Source organism: Trichosurus vulpecula, chromosome 6 (genome assembly GCF_011100635.1).
Source record: "Trichosurus vulpecula isolate mTriVul1 chromosome 6, mTriVul1.pri, whole genome shotgun sequence".
Lineage (NCBI taxonomy): Eukaryota > Metazoa > Chordata > Mammalia > Diprotodontia > Phalangeridae > Trichosurus > Trichosurus vulpecula.
Window position 1 is genome coordinate 130,858,986 of NC_050578.1, and position 20,852 is coordinate 130,879,837.

Below are 20,852 nucleotides of genomic sequence, written 5' to 3' on the forward strand. Positions count from 1 at the left end.
CACAGTAAAAAAAGAAGAAAATATATTGTATTTCTAATATTACCTAAGGGAAACATTAAAGTTTGTCTTTATTTGTAACATTAAATAAAAAAAAACAAATTAGCAGATTTTCCTTTGAAATGACTGCAGATGAAAATTGGGGAAACCCATGATTCACTGTTGAAACTAAATGACCAGTCATGTAACATTATATATATATTTTCAATTTGATCATGGGCACAAAGCCATAGGTCATACATGAATGAAGGGGGTAGATTTCCAAAATGTCTACAAAATTAATTAACATGCTAACATGAATAGAGTGATTAAAGTAATTTTCTCCACAGCTAACTTTTAAATGCTACTCTACATGAGAATCATAATCTAGTCCACATGGTAATTACATGATTATAGGAAGAAAAAAAGAAAACAAACCTATTTTCTTCATTCCATCAGCAGTACCTATACTGGCATTAATTTGGTGACTGGGTACGCTTAGCAAGTGCCTAATATCCTAAATTAGTATGCATGCTAAAAACCTTTCTATTTCTAGTTTGCAAGGCACCTTAGAACAAAACGTTCTCTAAGTTTCTGTACTACTAAGTAAAAGTGACAGAACTTTAAGTTAAAAATACAATTTTACCTTTGAAGATAAGAAAAACAGATGAGGTTAAGACTTTTAAAATTGGCCTTTTGTCAAATGCCATTCCACGTGAAGGCTAGTTTTTGTTGTTCTTGTTGTTTTTGTTTTGTTTTGTTTAATGATTCTCTGACTGCCTTCTCATGCCCAATTCTTTATGCTGGTTAGAAAGCTCAAGGAATTGGGGAAAGGGAAGTGATCATGCTACCAAAGAAATTATAAGTCTACATGAAACTGGCATTAACATGGAAGATAGGAGGGAGAGCCAAGATGGTGGCTTGAAAACAGGGACTAGATTAAGGTCTTCCCCAAATCCCTCCAAACACCTGTAAAAATGACTTTAAACAAATTCTAAAGCTACAGAACCCACTAAATAACAAAGTGAAGCAAATCTCCAGCCCAAGATGGCCTGAGTGGTCACTGGGAAGGATCCATGGCACCTTTCTGGGAGTGGAGCACTGCCCAGTGATAGCTGCACCAGGACAGACCAGGACACAGTAGGCCCTGAATCACTGAGCTGTGGCAGGGTCCAAACTTCTCAACCCACAAACACCAAAGACAACAGAGCAGGACAGTGGGAAAACTGTTGTGTCTGGGTGAGAGAAATGTGTGGTCCATCTACAGCTCTGGAGCAGTGGAAGTGACTGCAGCGGTGGCTGCTTCCAGCTCCAGGCCCACACAGGAGTTGTGGGGTTGGGATTCAAGGAGCTGATCAGAACAGGAGTGCAGTGATTGCTTTGCTGGCTCTGAGGCAAGGTTCTCTTGCTTTGCCCTACTTATATCTGGATGGCAGTCCTGGTTGGAGATCCTTGGGGAAGGAGGAGCTTGGTGTGGCAGAGGTTGTGGTGGTTTACAAGAAGCTCTGAAAATAGCAGTACAAAACCCGTGAAGCTTGAGACAAAGAACTCTCTACTCTGAAAGTAGTCCAACCCTGACAAAAAGCTCAAAAGTCAAGTAATTGACTGGAGAAATGAACAAGCAGTGTAAAAGGACTCAGACTATAAAATCTTTCTTTGGTGAGAAAGAAGATCAAAACATATAGACAGAAGAAGTAAACGAAATCAAAGATCCTACATCAAAAGCCTCAAAGAAAAATATGAATTGGTCTCAGGCCATGGAAGGACTCAAAAAAATTAGAAATTAAGTAAGTGAAGTAGAAGAAAAACTGGGAAGAGAAATGAGAGTGATGCAAGAAAATCAAGAAAAACAAGTCAATGACTTGCTAAAGGAGACCCAAAAAATACTGAAGAAAATGATGCCTTAAAAATAGGCTAACCCAAATGGCAAAAGAGTCCAAAAAGCCCATGAGAGGAACTCTTTAAAAGGCAGAATTAGCCAAATGGAAAAGGAAGTCTGAAAAACCACTGAAGAAAATGCTGCCTTAAAAATAAGATTGGAGCAAGTGGAAGCTAGTGACTTAATGAGAAATCAAGAAATTATAAAAAAGAAACAAAAGAATGAAAAGAATGGAAGAGAATGTAGAATATCTCATTGGAAAAAAACATTGACATGGAAAGTAGATCCAGAGACATAATTTAAAAATTATCGGACTACCTGAAAGCCATGATCACAAAAAGAGCCTAGACACAATCTTTCAAGAAATTATCAAGGAAAACTGCCCTGATATTCTAGAACCAGAGGGTAAAATAGAAACTCAAAGAATCCACTGACTGCCTCTTGGAAAAGATCCCCAAAAGAAAACGAGGAATATTGTAGCCAAATTCCAGAGTTCCCAGGTCAAGGAGAAAATATTGCAAGCAGCCAGAAAGAAACAATTTGAGTATTGTGGAAACACAATTAGAATAACACAAGATCTAGCAGCTTCTACACTAAGGGATTAATGGGCTTGGAATATGATATACTGGAGGTCAAAGAAGCTAAGATTAAAACCAAAAATCACCTACCCAGCAAAACTGAGTATAATACCTCAGGGCAAAATAATGGATTTTCAATGAAATAGAGGACTTTCAAGCATTCTCAATGAAAAGACCAGAGTTGAATAGAAAAATTGACTTTCAAATACAAGAATAAACAGAAACATGAAAAGGTAAACACGAAAGAGATATCATAAGGGACTTAACTAAAGTTGAACCATTTTGTTTACACGCCTACATGGAAAGATATTTGTAACTCATGAGATCTTTCTCAGTATTAGGGTAGTTAAATGGAATATACATATATGTAGACAGAGGGCACAGGGTGAATTGAATATGAAGGGATGATATTTAAAAAAATAAAATTAAGGGGTGAGAGAGGAATATATTGTGAAAAGGAGAAAGGGAGAGATAGAATGGGGTAAATCATCTTACATAAAAGTGGCAAGAAAAAGCAGTTATAATGGAAGGGAAGGGGGGAAGGCTAAAGGGAATGAGTGAATCTTGCTCTCATTGGATTTGGCTTAATCAGGGAATAACATACACAATCGATTGTGTATCTTACCCTACAGGAAAATAAGGGGAAAGGTGAAAAGGGGGGGATGATAGAAGGGAGGGCAGATTGGAGGAGCTAGTCAAAAGCAAACACTTTTGAAAAGGGAAAGGATCAAGGGAGAAAATTGAATAAAGGGGGTCAGGATAGGATGGAGAGAAATATAGTTAGTCTTTCACAACATGACTATTATCGAAGTGTTTTGCATAGCAATACATGTATGGCCTATGTTGAATTGCTTGCCTTCTCAAGGAGGGTGGGTTGGGAGTGAAGAAAGGAGAGAATTTGAAACTCAAAGTTCTAAAAACAAATATATAAAAAATGTTTTTAGATGCAACTAGGAAATGAAATATACAGGCAATGGGATATAGAAATCTATCTTGCCCCACAAGAAAGTGAGGGGAAAGGGGATAAGCAGGGGAGTGGGGTGATATAAGGGAAGGCAGACTGAGGAAAGGGGTAATTGGAATATATGCCATCTTGAGGTGTAGGGAGGGTAGAAATAGTGAGAAAATTTGTAACTCAAAAGCTTGTGGAAATCAATATTGAAAACCAAAAGTATTAAATAAATGAAAAAAGAAAATGAAATAAAAGAAAAAAAAACACAGAAGAAAAAAAAAAGAACACAAAACTTTAATTTTGCTGGAACACAATGGGAGTCCATGGTACTGCTTTGGTCTAACATCCTGTCAGAGTCAGAAGCATTTCACAACTACAAACCATGAGTGTAAACACAAAGGAAGACTTTACAAGTTTCTGTGTTGCTTTTCTTTGCAGAATCCACCTTGCCTACACATCCCTGGCTTACTTTTAGTTCATAAGACACTACTTTCCATAGCAATTTTTGGAATAATTGCTGATCACCAGGTCCTACATAATTAGAGAGAAAATCCCTGGGCCTAGTCATTGCTAAGTGAAAGTTACTCATAACAGAAAACCTCAGAAGAGGCAGCATGCAATTCAAAACCATGACAAATATCCTTTTATGAGAAGTTTTTTTAAAAAAAGTTTGATTGCCCTTATGAAGATTTGCATACTTTTTTTAGTAGCACATCATATCTTGCTTCTTGATGGACATCCAGTGTGTTTTCTTCTGCTCAGAGGCATATAAAAAATTCAGAAGACTATAAATAATTCTTATTTAAATAAAGTCTATGACTCCAGCTGCAATATTTGAAATAATTATACAAAATATACATGTAGTTTAGAATCCTTTTGATCTCAAGTAACAGAGCAATTTTCAATGGACTATCACCATGTGAACTTTAGAAAAGTAAAATTCATTGACCATGGATATTGTCAAATATATCCATCATGGTCATCATCCTCATCATCCTCATCATCCTCATCATCATCACGTTTATCCTCATCATCATCTTCAATTTCATCTTCATCATTCATCATGTCATCTTCATCATCCTCATCTTCTGTCCATTCATGGAAATCTCCGCTTGCAAAATCTCCTGATGTCTCTAAGTCAATAGCTGAAAAATAAACAGCATGATCAACTGAGCAAATAACATCTTTAAAAGTATTCAATATCACTGGGGTGGACGTATACCAGAAATTCACAGAAAATCCTGCATCAGGAAAGTAATGAACAGAATTATATTAAAATAATAAAAAAATCCACATGATTCTATCATTCGGTAGGATGATATTAACTCTACTTAAGTCAACTGATAATGTCAGGATGGAAATCAAGACATTAAACACCTGTCATTTAAAATTGAATGATGCTTTGCAGTTTTCACTGGGCTCCACAAACAGCAATTGGCTCATTTGGTTGTCACAATAACCTTGTAAAGTATGAGCCATATACAATAGAGACATTTAAACTTTCCTAATCCATTCCTGGCACAACTTCTGTAATTATAGCAATGCTAATTTAAAAGATGGAAGCCATGTATTACAGAAAATATCTCCATATGAATTAGGTAAGTACAAAGTGTGTCTTCATTCTACTTAAAAACAATTCTATAGATTCAGTGAAAATAATAAAAGCCAAATTGGTTTAAGTGGTAGAAAATATAAATAATTGTAAATCAAGTGGAAAAGGCAAAGTGTATCTGTAAATGTTGAAAAGAAAAAAAAATCACTCTTTCCTCTCCTCCCTTATGAAATAAAAGGGGGAGGAAGGCCTTTATGAATTCCAAGAATAATATATCCCTTTCAAAGTTAGCATTTCCTTTAAATGCATTATTTCTTCTGAGCTTTGTTACAACCCTGTGAGGCAGGTAGTGTAGGAAGCATTATCTCCATTGGATAGAATTGAATTTCAGACAGTGAAGGTAGTTTGCCTGAGGTCACAAAGCTAATAAGTGATGCAGGCAGAACTTTGCTCCATTGCTCAACATATAAATTTAGTATTCTTTCTACTGAATAGTTAGAATGATAATGATGGTAATGATGATAAATTGTTACCAGTCACCTAAAAAGAGGAAAAAAAAAGTTCCTTTGAAAAAAATTGCATGTTGATTAGTTTAAATAAGATAAGAAAACTTGGATGCCTATCTCCTAATGTTCCCATGAACATTAATATGTGTGTGTTTATGTATACACACACATATATAATTCTAAAAAAAAAATCTCTCCTCATCCCATAAAATAAACTACCTTAAAACTAACATTTTCACAGAATGTCATAAAATGAATAACAATACTAAGATTCCTAATTTTAATTACAATTGAGCACATTAAAGACTTTTGATTAAATCTCTGTGAAGACTCCTTACATCGACAAGGATCCCAATCTAACACCTTCAGATAGGAAGGAGGCTTTCATGTACTGACATGACACAAAAAAATTCATTAACTGGCTGCAGACTTTAGAATTTTGAAAATATCATATATGGGAACTTAGCAGGGTCATTTTTTTAAAACCAGAGCTGATTCCATTGATTTAGAAAGCTTCCAGGAAAGGAATTCTTACTATATATCAGCTCTGTCTCAGCAATTTATAGTCTAAGAAGTATGCTTGGGGGCCCTGGGAAGTGATTCTTCCCAGGTCACACAGATAGTTGATACCAGAGCTAGCTGTTGATCCTTCAATCACAGAAATAGAGGATGTCACTTAGTTTTTTAAGTTCTTTAAGATCTTTCACCTTACTAGGAATTCTTAGGACCAGTACTCTACCTTCCCAGCCTTTGAAAACTTAGGAGAAGTTTCATAACACAATAAGTTATGTTTAGGTGCAATTTTATCATCTTTCTTCCCAAAAATGTTTCATTTAGGGAAACACATCTAAAATATCATTACAATATAATTCAAAATTTAAACCTTTTCTTATATAGTTTTATAAAAGTACTTGTCCTTGTGTGTGTTTGTTTATTTCAGCAGTAATTTTTTCCAGGGTGTTTTTTTCTCTTTCACATTTCTGACTAAACCCATTAACGCATAGTCTAAGCCCTTTGGATTTCAGAGGAATAGGAGACATTGATGTTTCCCATATAATGTACTACTCCATATTTGTTGATGGGAAGCTATCAGGGATTCATGGAAAATATGATGTAGTTGGGACTTGGACCATCATCTTGTGGGTATTAGAACCACTTTGCATCTGTGAGGTTATAAGATGAAATTGATATTAAATAACTTTCCTAAAAATTTCTCTAGTATGATGTACCATTCAAGAATCTTCAATATATAAAAAAGGAAACATAGTGCATGGGAAAAGCTGGACAAAGATTCAAATCCTAACTGTTGCTTTTTATCTTTGTAACTTTCAGCAATTCATTTTACCTTCCTCTCTAGACCTCTGTTTGTTCTTGTGGAGTGGCAAATATTTATTGAATAGCCAGTGTAGTCGAAAGACCACTAGCTTTGGAGTCAGAGGATTTGAATTCAGAATCTTCATCACTAATCATAAAATCAAAGGATTTAGAGCTGAAAGGAAGTGGAAAGATAGCAGTATTTTGAATCAGAGGACTATGAATCACATCTCAGTTTAGAGATTTTACAATCACATAGTAAGAGTCTTCTGCATACTTTTAAAAAAATATTCATTACTCTCTCTGATCTGAGCCATTTCCTCATCTGTAAAGTGGCTGGGGGATATGTCAAATTAAGTGAACTCTGAGGCACCTTCTAGTTTTAAACTTGCGATCCCATGATTTTTCCATTCCATCAATTAAATGTAGAACAAATTCCTTAGCTATACTTATAATCTCTTCTACAATGTCACCAACCTACTTTTCCAATCTTATGTCATACCATTCCTCTTAAAGAATCCTATACTCCTCCCTATCTTGACTACCTCAATTTCATCCTGTAATCTCCTGCCTCCAATATATCCACCCAAGCTATACCCCAAGCCTAGAAAGTACTTTTTTGTCTCATCCTATTGAAATCCTTCTTTTCCTCCTCTAGGAAACCTGACCTTTCAAGTTAAAAGTGACCTCTCCCTCAACTTGTCCTAGAGCACTCCACCTGGGTCTTCTCACTGCTATGTATTGGTGGAAAAATTCCTTTGCCCTCATTAATAATAAAAGCAAATAGCTATTTATGAAGCACTTTAAGGATTGGAAAACACTTTACATATATTAACTCATTTAATTGCCTTTTACAGTATAAGCTTCTTGAAGCCAAGGATTGCTTCATTTTCTACATTTGTAGCTCCCTGTATACGTACAATAATGGCTTTCACAAAATGGACACCTGGCAAATGTTTGTAGAAATGGATTCTTCAAACATTAACAAAGCTGATTCCAGTCACTCAAGAATTAAGCATTTATTTGTAAATATTTCCAAAGCAATATTTTTAAAGGGCTTTATACTAGTTGCTATTGTTTTGTTATAATAATAATAATGTCTTTTATCTTCATCATCATCATCATCTTCATCTGATTATTGTGTACTAGGTATTTTGCTAAGCATCGGGTATACAATGAAAACACAAAAATCATCTTTGTTATTAAGGACCTTAACTTCTAATGAAGTAATCAACATACATAGATCAGCACATACAAAATAAATAGTGAATCAATGGAAGGCAACCTTCCATTGGTTGCTGAGGAGATCAGGAAAGCCCTCCTATAGGAGCTGGCATTTTAGCTCAACAAGTTTTCTAAGGGTAGGATCCAAGTAGGCAAGTACAGCAGGATCATGCAAAGCATGAATGAGAGTCATGTGTTAAAACCCTGGAAAGCTAGGATGACATCATTTGGTGGAATTCGATTTTACTTACTACCTATGCAGAATGTTTTTTTTCTTTTCTAAGTCTTACTTACAATGGTCTTCATTGGCCTATGCACAATGGATAAATACAATGCAGTCTTGTTTGCAATGGTCTTCATTGGCCTATTCACAATGGATAAATACAGTGCACTTCTGCTTACCACAGTCTGCTGCTGTGCCATTTGTTCTAGACCCCATCTTCTCATTGCCATATCTGTCAACGCACCAGCATTGTCCTGAACCTCCATGGCACTGAGTTGGTTTATAATAACCATCCTGATCACATAATGGGATATACTGCCCTGTGAAACATATTTGAAGAATATGAATTAAAGTTATTAGTATTCTTTTATATTCATAGAATTGAGAGCTAGAAGAAGTCTAATAGATTCTAATCTCTTATTCTATAGATGGGAAAATGGAGAGTCAGCCAAGTTGCATTTTTGCTTGAGGTCAAATAGATAGTCAGTGTCAAAGGTAGGATCTAATTTAGGTTCTATGATGATTTTTTTCAGTTGTTTTTCAGTTATGTTCAACTCTTTATCACTCCATTTGTAATTTTCTCAACAAAGATAGTGGAGTGGTTTGCCATTTCCTTCTCTAGTTCATTTTACAGATGAGAAACTGATGCAAAAAAGGTTCAGTGACTTGCCCAGGGTCACACAGCTAGTAAGTGTCTGAGACCAGCTTTGTACTCAGGAAGATGCATCTTCCTGACTCCAGGATTTTTTTTAGCTATAGCTGTTGTGGCTATGTTGCCCATTGGATAAAAATAACAATTTTAAATAGTAAGTGTGTCTGTGCTGTTTGTGTGTCATAGTGCTTTATGATTTTCAGAGCACTTTACAAATATTAACTCATTTTATCCTCAAAACAACTCTGATAATGTAGGTGCTATTATTATCCTTATTTAGATATGAGGAAACTGAGGCAAACAAAGGTTAAGTGACTTCCTTAGCAACATATAGCTGGTAAATGTGGGAGGCTGGATTAAAACTGAGATCTTCCTGACTCCAGGTTCAACATTCTATTCACTATGTTACCTCTAAAGGGAACATGGCGTAGTAGATAAGAGTATAGGGCTTGGAACGAGGAAGACCTGGGTTTAAATCCTACCTGTGACACTCAGTAGGTGTATCACCCAAGGCAAATCTCTTAACCTCGATTTCTCAACAAACTTCTGTCACCCAAGGCAAATCTCTTAACTCTTAATCTCTTAACTCTTAACTCTTAACCTTAACCTCGATTTCTCAACAAACTTCTCTACAAGTGATAGGTTGAAACCTATGCTAGTAGAAAAAATTTCTACACAGGGAGTTTTCTACTGTAATGTGCATAATTTAAGTGACTCATTCTCTTTATTATCTTCCTTAATTTACATAATTCATAATTTAAAAAATTAAACAGCAGCTTAGATAATTGAGAAAGTTATATTAGAAGGTTTAACCATCATGTCATCACTTCAGCTTTAAAACAACTGAATTTTAGAGTTTTAAAAGGGGAAATGGTGAATCAAAATCACTGGCTTACTGAATTCTTTGATTTTTATGTACCAAACATCCATGTGTTCAACTCAACCTTGGACCTTGAATTGTGCTGCTGAAATTAGATCTAGTCTTGGAATAATCTTGGAATGAATTTAAGATCTTCCTTTGAAACATTACTTGTGTGATACTAAAAAAATCGCTTCCCCTTTCAATGATTTAGACAACTCTTTAAGATGATAAATTATAGAGCAGGAAATTAAAAATGACCACAGAGGGAATGAGGAACTGTGCTGTTTGTGGGACTGGGTAATCTTTGTCATTCACCTATAGCAAAAATAGTTTTTAGGAAACTGGTAGCTGATCAAAATATTTCAAATAAGTGGAGGATAGATGGTGCAGCAACATCAACATATGAAATAGGAAACTCTCCTAATTATTGAGGACAGACTTGTATGAAGAAACATGGCATTGCCATGAATCATATTGCCAGGCAGATTACCAAAGAAAATTTTGTGACCTTTGATTAAACACTACACATGAATGAAAGCAATCTGAGAAATCTGAATAGAAAAGTTAATCAAGTTAAAGACTTGAAAGCTAAAATCTTCTTGGAAGCTATGATCCAAAGAAACAACTTATTAATGGAGATCTGTATTATGAAAACGACTCTGACTTTAGAGTATAGTAGCAATTTGTGAGGTGCCACATAGCATTTTTGGAAAAATCTCACTCAGGCTCACATTCATTGCTAAAGGACAACGGTGATTAACATTGACTTAAAAAGGACGGATGTATATCAGTTGATGTATAATTATAGAGTAATAACGTACTAAATTTGGAGAAACTTGTTTCTTCAATTTATTAATGTTCACATATGTTCTAATTTTAAAAGGTAATGAAACTAAGTCATTATTTTCGAAGCATGAATCTTTGATTAAATCAGTTTTGATTATCAAACCAGCTAGGATTCCCAGTCTATGTCTCAGATTTTAAAAATGAATTAATTATATAGTAGAACAAACTAAAATTTGCATGTGAAAACTAAGAAACCTCACAACACAATGATTTATTGAAAATGCTTGAGAGAGTTTTAATTCGAGACAGCATCAGTTATTTCTAATTGGATCCTTTAACAGGCAAAAAATACCATTTACCTTTATGTCCTGGAAGACAGAAAATAACTGAGGACATTGTGAAAAGTTGAAGAAAATGTATTTTAGTGTTTCAGCAGGTGTTTAATGTCAATAACTTAATGAAGAAGAAATATGCTTTCTGTTCATCTTTACCATCTTTTAATATTTTGTCTTTCTATTAAGGTAAATGTATCCCATGCCATGGGAGTTTGTGATGTGAATTTTATACAATTACACTACACGGTGAGGAAATAAGGGGAAATTATTTATGTAATTATTCTTTAGGACCTGATTAATCCCTTGATCTTCATACAGAGTGTCCCAAAAGTGTTGATACAGTTTTAAGTCACTAAAGTTTTTCTGACACCCTGTATATAATGACTATTTTAAAGAAAAGTCAGTTTATTTGTTCATCGACTTCCATTATCTCCCTCAAATTTTAGGTTTATAACAAATGAAGAACAACATTGTACTATTTTATATCAGTTAGACTTTTTTATATTATCAATTTGAGATAAGTTAGTTTGCTTTCAACATCACCTGAAACTTCAGCAATACACAGGCATGGATAATGAAATAAACTGAACATTTCGGATCTAAAGGAGCAATAATTATGATATAAATATGGTACCCAGAAAAATCTGGAATGTGTTCGTATATTTTCTTTCATCAGTGTTTAACAAATTTATAGAATATATACATTGAAGAGATTGTGCTTTGTAATTCATTTGGACAATTTACAAAATTTAATTGTTTTAAAAATAAACAGAAATTTGCAATTAAAAAAAATTGTAAACTAAGGTGGAGCCAAGATGATGGGGTGAAAGCAGGGACATACTGGAGCTCTCTCACAAATTCTTTCAGATACCTCTTAAAAAATGAATCTGAACAAATTTGAGAAAGGTAAAATCCACTAGGAGACAGAGTGTGGCAGATTTCCAATGCAGGAGAGTCCAGAAAGTCAATAGGAGAGATCTATTGCACCAGACTGGGACAGTGCTGACAGGGCAGAACTACACTTGACCATACTGGAATGGGAGCAGCCCCAGTCTGACACAGCTGCAGTGGTGATCCCCATGCCTCTCAGGCAGGATGGGAGTCCACCCAAGTTAGGTGAGACAGAAGTTCAGAGCATGCAGAGGCGGCAGTAGCAGCAGCTACTCCAGAGACTATCAGCCCATAGTCTAAAGGTCTGAAACTCACCTTCTTGAACTTCTGGTAGCCATGATGACCCAGTAAACTGTAAGAGCTCTCATCCCTCCCTTGAATATCCCAGAGAATACTGCCCTAGGAAAAATCAAGCATTTTCTTGGGAAGCTAGGGAGACTGCCCATTTCGTGGTGATGGAAGGAGATCAGTGCAGGAAAGGAGGCCTCCCAGCAAGCCCCACCTCAGTAGACCAGTGGGAGTTCCTGAGCCCCAGGGGTGGGTGGAACTGGCAAGTGAAAACACCAGGATCCCTGGGCTAGCCTTTGCACAACCAAGAAAATTGGCAGACACCAGTGCAGGCACCTCGCTGAGGCCACCTGTCCTATAAAGTGAAGCCCAAGCAGAAGAGGAGACTTCCAGAAGCCAGAAGACCCCTCCCCCACACCTAATGCTGTGACCTTCAGTGTAACCCTGGGGAAACTCAGAAAGACTTCACTGGGCCCCAATCCTTGGTACACACCAGCCAGCTCCAGCTCAGTACCAGGAGAGCTGTAGCATTTTATAGCTTCTAGCTGACAAAACCAGAGGCCACAGCACACAATGCCAGTAACCAGGAACCTAGTTCTCAACACAAGAAGCTTGGGACAGAGCCCCCTGGACCCTAGAAGCAGAGATCCACTTTAAAATCCAGGAAAAAGGCAACCACCATGAAGAAGCCAAATAGAAAAGTAAAAAAGACAATTGAATTGTATTATGGGGACAGAGAAGATCAAAATGCAAATAAAGAAGAAGACAGCATTGACACAATGATCACATCTGAAACCTCAAAAGGGAATATGATTTGGTCTCAAGCCCACAAAACATTCCTAGAAGAGCTCAGGGAAGATTTTAAAAGTCAAATTATAGAGGTAAAAGAAAAATTACAGAACCTAACAGGAGAAAATAACTACTTGTAAAGTAAAATTGGCCAAATGGAAAAGAGAAATGCAGAAGTTATATGAAGAAAACAATTTGTTAAAAATTAGAATGGGGTGGGGGGCAGAGCCAAGATGGAAGCATGGAAACAGGAATTCACTTGAGCTCTCCCTCACATCCCTCCAAACATCTGTAAAAAATGACTCTAAACAAATTCTACTGAACCCATGAAAATGACAGAGTGAAACAAGTCTGCAGCCCAAGATGGCCTGTATGGTCGCTGGGATGGGTCTCTTGCGTCTCCTCCCTGGCTTGTAAACCCAGATGTTGATGCTTTCCTGGTAACTATGAATTGTGATTTTGTCTGTTTATATTGTGTATGTTCGTAATTTGTTTGTACTTGCTCTGAAGTTCAAGTTGCTGGCTTTTCCTCCTGAACTAAGTGAATGATATTTGTATGTTGGATTAAAGGAAGATTGTTAACCCCTTTATGTTACTTTCCTTAGTAAGGCAGATCAAAAGAACCTGTGTTAGCAGGCCTTCTGTGTGCTTCTTGTTGTTGGTCTTACACAGCCACAGCAGCTGCTACTGTTGTTTGTTTGTTACTACAAAATCATCCCCAAAATACCATTTAATTTAGGTTTTTGTTATGCCATAGACCCTGGAGGGGTGGAGTGTATTGGTAATTTAGATAGGACTTTCTTTTACTGTTTTTTCTTTTATCACTTATTTAATCAAGTGCCTTTGAAGAGTCTGGCCTTTGTTTCTTTGATTAAATCAGGAATCTTTGGTGACCTCCTTGCCTCAAGGGAAAGCCTAGGCCATGTGGGTTTAAGACACATGTCTTGATGCTTTTAGGTCACGTGGGTGAGTCTCATGTGTGACGCCCTTTGACCGTGAACAGAATATGTAAACTAAGAGGTTGGTGTCTTCCTTTGGGGCTCTCACTCCTGGAGGAGTGTTGATGAGGAGACTCTGGGCAGCCGCTCTAAGGGCCTCCTGGCTTGTCAACCCAGATGATGCTTTCTTGGTAATTATGAATTGTATTTGGTCTGTTTATAATGTATGTTTGTAATTTGTTTGTATTTCTTTTGAATTTCAGGGTGCTGGCTTTTTCTCCTGAATTAAGTGAATGATATTTGTATGTTGGATTAAAGTAAGAATGTTAATGCCTTAATGTTACTTTCCTTAGTGAAGCAGAACAAAGAACCTGTGCTAGCAGCAGCTCTTGTTGCTGGTCTTGTTGGGTCTTACACCCCACAACAGCTACTAGCTACATTGTCTAAAGAATCCACCAATCACCCCCTGAAAGAGAACCCCAACTGAAAATTGAAAACTCCAAGGAATTATCAGGTAAAGGAGAAAATACTGCAAGCAGCCAGAAAGAAACAATTCAAATATTGTGAAACAACAGTCAGGATCACACAGGACCTTGCAGCTTCTACATTAAAAGATTGGTGGGATAGGAATATGTTATTCTGAAAGGCAAAGCAGCTTGGACTACAACCAAGGATCAACTATCCCACAAAACTGAGTATAATCTTTCAGGCAAGGAGATGGTCATTCAACAAAACAAGGGAATTCCAAACCTTCCTGATGAAAAGGCCAGAGCTCAATGGAAAATTTGATCTTCAAATAGAAGACTCAAGCGAGGCATAAAAAGGTAAGCAGTGGAAAAAATACATGTTATTCAACAAGGGTTTATATCCCTATATGGCAGGATGATATTTGTTAATCTTGAGAATGGTATACTGAGTACCACATCTAAAAGTGATATACGTAGACAGAGGGTGTGGGTACAAATTAACTGATGTGATGGTAAAGAACCTAATTAAAGGATGTAAAGATACTGTAATGGGAAAAGGGGTAAGGAGGAGGCAGAAAAGGGCAAATTACTTCACAGGAAGAGGCACAAAAACATATTACCTAAAACCATCAACAAGCATCATATGTAAAGGGGATAAGCTAGATGCATTTCCAATAAGATCAGGGGTGAAACAAAAATGTACATTATCACCCCTATTATTCAATTTGCTATTGGAAATGTTAGCTTTAGCAATAAGAGAAGAAAAAGAAATTGAATGAATTAGAACAGGCAAAGAAGAAACTAAGTTGTCACTCTTTGCAGATAACATGATGATTTAATTAGAGAATCCTAGAGAATCAAGTAAAAAAGTACTTGAAATAATAAATAACTTTAGCAAAGTTGCAGGATATAAAAAAAACTCACATAAATCCTTGGAATTCCTATATATTAATTACAAAGCTCAACAGCAATAGATAGAAAGAGAAATTCCATTTAAAGTTACTGTAACAACAATGTTAATTGCAGCTACTACGGCTGTGTAAGGCAAATAACACCAAAGGGCGGGGTGGTGATGAGGGCTGCTAGCATAGGTTTTTTGATCTACTTTTCTAAGGAAAGCAGTTAACAATCTTACTTTAATTAAACATACATGTATCATTCACTTAGTTGAGGGGGAAAAGCCAGCACCCTGGCCTTCAGAGAGAATAGAAACAGAAATTAGAAACAGAGAAAATATAAACAGAGTAAATAACACAGATCAACAGACAGGCTTCTAGCTATCTGACCAAAGCTGTACATACATATTTATTGGAGAGAGAAGTACCAACATCTGGGTATTCAAAAATGGGGTCAGGGGTTCTTAACAGCTACCCAGAGTCTCCACATCAACACTATTCCAATGAGTGACCCCCAAGCAAAACACTAACCTCAGACTATATATACACTTCTTCAGGATCAGAGAGCATCACAGCCATGCCTCTTAAATCCATGTGAACTAGGTCTACCCTTGACTTAAGCAAGTCATCAAAGGCTCTTGATTGAAACATAGGCAAGACTCAAAGGCACTTGATTGCCTTAGTGCTGAGAAGCTCTCCAAAACAAAAGACAACACAAAGTCCCACTTTACTTGCCATTACATTTACTGTAGACACTATAAATATTTGGGAGTCTACCTGCCAAGACAAACCCAGGACCTATATAAAAACAATTACAAAACACTTTTCACGCAAATAAAGTCAGATCTAAATCAATGGACAAACTTCAGTTCTCATGATTAGGCTGAGCTAATACAATAAAAATGACAATTTTGCCTAAATTAATTTACTTATTTAATGCCATGCCAATCAAATACCAAAAAAAATTTTATAGAGCTAGACAAAATAATAACAAAATTCATCTGAAAGAACAAAAGGTCTAGAATATCAAGGGAATTAATGGAAAGCAATGCTAAGGAAGGTGGCCTAGCAATAACAGATATTAAGCTGTATTATAAAGCAGCAATCATCAAAAGTACTTGGTACTGGCTAAGAAAAAGAGTGGTGGATCAGTGAAATGGTTTAGGGACACAAGATACAGTAATCAATGACCATAATAATCTACTTTTTGACAAACCCAAGAGTCCAGCTTCTGGGATAAGAACTCACTATTTCATGAAAAACTTCTGGGAAAACCGGAAATAGTATGGCAGAAACTGGGCATAGAGGAATATCTTACACCGTACACCAAAATTAAGTCAAAATGGGTTCATAAGTAAAATATAAAGGCTGATACTATGAGCAATTTGGGAGAGGTAGGGATAGTTTACCTCTCAGATTAATGGAGAAGAGAAGAATTTATGACCAAACAAGAGATAGAGAGCATTACAAAATGCAAAATGGATAATTTTGATTATATTAAATTGAAAAGTTTTTGTACAAACAAAGCCAATGCAACAAAGATTAGGAGGGAAGCAGATAATTGGGAAAGATTTTTTACAGTCAGTGTTTCTGATAAAGGCCTCATCTCAAAAATATACAAGAAACTGTGTCAAATTTATAACAATGCAAGTCATTTCCCAATTGATAAATGATTGAAGCATAAGAACAGGTAGTTTTCAGAGGAAGAACTTAAAGATATCTATAGTTATGTGAAAACATGCTCTAAATCACTATTGATAAGAGACATGCAAATCAAAACAACTCTTAGGTACCACATCTCCTGTCAGATTGGCTAACATGACAAAACAGGAAAATGATAAATGTTGGTGAAGATGTGGGAAAATAGGAACACTCTTATGTTGTTGGTGGAGTTGTGAACTGATTCAGTCATTCGGGAGAGCAATTTGGAACTATGACCAAAGGGCTATGAAAATGTGCATACCCTTTGACCCAGCAACATTACTTCTAGAGCCGTATCCCAAATATATCACAGAAGTGGAAAAAGGACCTATATGTACAAAAATATTTATAGCAGCTGTTTTTGTGGTGGCAAAGAATTGGAAATCAAGGGGATGCCCATCAACTGGGGAACAACTATACAAGCTGTGGCATATGAATGTTATGGAATACTATTGTGATATAAGAAATGAGGAACAGACAGACTTCCTAATAATCTGGAATGACTTACATGATCTGATCCTGAGTGAGGGGAGCAGAATCAGGAGAACATTTTACACAATTATGGACACATAGTATCTCTGATGGCTAACTTTGATAGGCTTGGCTCTTCTCAGTAATTCAAGGTTCTAAGACAGCTCCAAAAGACTCATGATGGAAAAAAGCTATCCACATTTAGAGAAAGAATTATGGAGTCTGAATACAGATTGAGGCAAACTATTTGCTCTCTTTTTTTTTCTTTTTTCATTTTGTTTCTTCTTTCTCATGGTTCATTCCATTTGTTATAATTGTTCTGTACATGTTGACTATTGTGTAAATAATTTTAATGAGACTGTACGTGTAGAATCTAAATTGGATTATATGCCATTGTGGCGTTCAGGGGGGAGGATAGGAAGGGGGAGAAAATTTGGAACTCAAAAACTTGTGGAACTGAGCGTTGTAAGGTATAAATAGAAAATAAATTAAAAAATATAAATTGCAGTCAGATTGAATGTGAGGAAGGGGTTTCCAAACCAGGAAGGAAATTCCCCATAGAGATGAAAGTACAGGTCCAAATTGAGGGTTGGGGCGGGAGATGAAGAATAACCTAATATATAATGAAACTTCCTAAATAACTCAGACATGCTTAACCTGTTCTTTAATCAATCAGTATGTATTTATTAAGTTTCCATTACATGTGAAAGCACTTGTGTTATGTATAGTACATGTGTTATATACTATCTTGCTCAATATGGAATTTTAAAGGCACTCTATCACACTAATATAACCACTTATTCATTCAACAAATATCTAAAGGCACTATTTTTGGTACTAAGATATTAGTAGATTGACTGCTTTGACTGTATGACTGTTAATTCAAATATGTAATTGTTCAATTCAATAGGGCACAGGCAGAATAACTGTTATATTTCTAAAATTATTTTGTCAAAATGATATATTGATACAAGAAGAATCAAGTTCAACAAAATTCATACTAGATTCATGAAGAGGTGGCCAAAGATAACCCTGATATTTGGAAAATGTGAAATCTATACCCATATGTAAGCTCCTTCTCAGCAGGCACTGTCTTTTGTCTCTTTCTGTATCCTTGTTGTTATGTGCCTAGTACATTGGTTAGTAAGTGGTTATTGATTGAATTTTATGGCCCATACATAAACACTTGTAAATTGATATATTGATAACTTTGCTCAAATGGAGTGATTAAAAATTTCTGGATTGCTGGCTTTGATTCTAAAAAGAATGGTTTGATTTTGTAAACATAAGCACTTGAAGCAATCCAAACTTCTAAATGAGTTTGTTTCAATGTTTTATGTACTCTACAGAGCACAAGGAACTACATATTTGTAAAACCTATATACACATGTATGTATATATGTGAATGTGTATACCTATATCTATGTCTATATATCCTTTTCATAGCCCTTTAATATTTCAGTTATATCTAAATAGTTTTTAAAATTCTTCCCATTTTTGCTGGGCCAATGAACATTTGCTCATTTGAAATGAATTAAACAGATTGACTCAATTTGTGAAGAAAACATCCACCAGGATTGAAACCAGACAAAAGTGAGAGAGATCATGAAAAATTATGTGTTAAGGCCATTAGCCATTTCCTTTGTGATGAAATACACCTTATGGTTATATTAACATCATAATGCTTCTTTTATTTATCAACACAATCAACTTTATTATCATCATGATTTTTGCCCTGGAATTCTTAATTTTTTCTATTATCTATGTGGAGGATACAAATATCTTTTAACTTAAGAACATCTTATTCATCGAAGTCTATAGGTTTCATGTTACTCAGGAAATATATTAAAATACAACTCATTTAAAAGTCACGTGATTCCAATAAGAATGTAAGTTCTTTGAAACCAAAGACTATATTGCTTATATAAGCATATATCCACCATGGCGGCTGCCCTGGGTGTGGGCGGAGGGGCGGGAACCGGAGCCGGAGATGATGACTTTGATCAATTTGATAAGCCTGGTGCAGAACGATCTTGGAGAAGAAGAACAGGGGATGATGACTGGGACAGTGAACTTGAAGATGATTTGCTTGGAGAAGATTTGCTGTCTGGCAAAAAGAATCAGTCAGACTTGTCAGATGAAGAACTGAATGATGATCTTTTGCAGAGTGATAATGAAGATGAACTAAATTTCAGTTCCCAGGGTGTCACGATTAGTCTTAACACTGCATCTGGCATGGTTACATCATTCGAACTCTCCGACAATACTAATGATCAATCTGTAGAACATGAATCGGAATATGAACAAGGAGAGGATGAAATGATTTATCACAAATCTGATGGATCTGAATTGTATCCTCAAGACTATACAAAAGAAGAACGGTATGAAGGCCATGATGCTGAATTGACAGAAGACCAAATAGAATATGTTGAAGAACAGGGGGAGGAAGAAATTGACAATGATGAAGTGCTAAACATTGAAATCAATGAACCTCTAGATGAATTTCCAGGAGCTATTGAAACTCTGGAACTACAAAAAGGAAATTAAAGAGGAATCGAATGAAGAGGAGGAAGATGATGAAGAATCTGGACGACAGCGTTTCAAAACTGAACGGAAAGAAGGAACAGTCATTAGGCTCTCAGATGTACCTAGAGAGAGAAGAAACATTCCAGAAACTTTGGAACTAACACAATATCTTGCACCTAGTAGACACATTTTAAGTTTTTAATAGTATTGAACTGTTTGGCACAACCAAAACCATACAGCATTACAATTTGGATATTTAAAATAAAATGAAAAGATTATTATTCTGTAAGTATCCAGATACATTTATGGTACTATGGATAAGTTACTGGGTACATTCATAACACATTGGAAAAATACATGAAAATAATTTGAGGATTGAAATACGAGAAATATGAGAAACACTAAAAATATGTACAGAGGTCACTAAGACTATTCCTTTTTTTAATTTGCAAAAATAAACAAGGGATTTACATACCTAAAGCATATTTTAACCTAGAAGGAAAATAAATTTAACTTAAAAAAATTAAACAGAATTCCCCAACCATAATCCTTTAAAATACAATCAAAGAATGAACTTAGAATTAAAGTTTTTGCTGATTTTTAACTTTAGCACTAAGGCTCTTCTTCACTTAATAAATTTCAAAATGAACATTATACTAGGGTAATAAAACAGATGTAATATCTTTCAAAAGGTAAGGTAATAAAAGTAAGTTTGATAGCTTTCAAAAACTTCACAAATTTTGTTGCTGAAATTTAATGTGGCCTATTTTTGTTGGATTAATATTGATTTTATGTTGCTGCTTCCCTGGAGTTATTTATATAAGCAATAAAGCCTTCAAAAGAATGATCCATTGCTCACCTAGGAGCTTCTTTACCACTGGTTGCTTCTGAAAGTTGCTGAGTTCCGTCTGACAAGGTGGGTCTGAAATGACATTAAAAATGTTACATGAAGGATTATAGTTGATCAGAGAAAAGATAATGCCTGATTTCTTGAAATTTCAATTTTCCTTTAACTTGCCTTGAGAGGACACATATATCAGCCTTTA

At 35.7% G+C, this 20,852-nt stretch overlaps 1 protein-coding gene and 1 pseudogene across 1 annotated transcript in view; one reads left to right on the plus strand and one right to left on the minus strand.

Annotated features, from left to right (window-relative positions):
* Positions 1 to 3,653: 3,653 nt before the first annotated feature.
* Positions 3,654 to 20,852, minus strand: part of SPOCK3 (SPARC (osteonectin), cwcv and kazal like domains proteoglycan 3) — a 448,691-nt gene continuing 431,492 nt past the window's right edge. The window contains exons 9-11 of the mRNA XM_036763292.1: positions 20,666 to 20,728; positions 8,384 to 8,524; positions 3,654 to 4,530 (exon numbers count right to left, since the gene is read on the minus strand). Coding sequence (XP_036619187.1) covers positions 4,346 to 4,530; positions 8,384 to 8,524; positions 20,666 to 20,728 — 389 coding nt within the window. The 3' untranslated portion in view covers positions 3,654 to 4,345. The remainder of the gene's footprint in view (positions 4,531 to 8,383; positions 8,525 to 20,665; positions 20,729 to 20,852) is intronic.
* On the plus strand, positions 8,641 to 10,478 carry LOC118853230 (annotated as a pseudogene).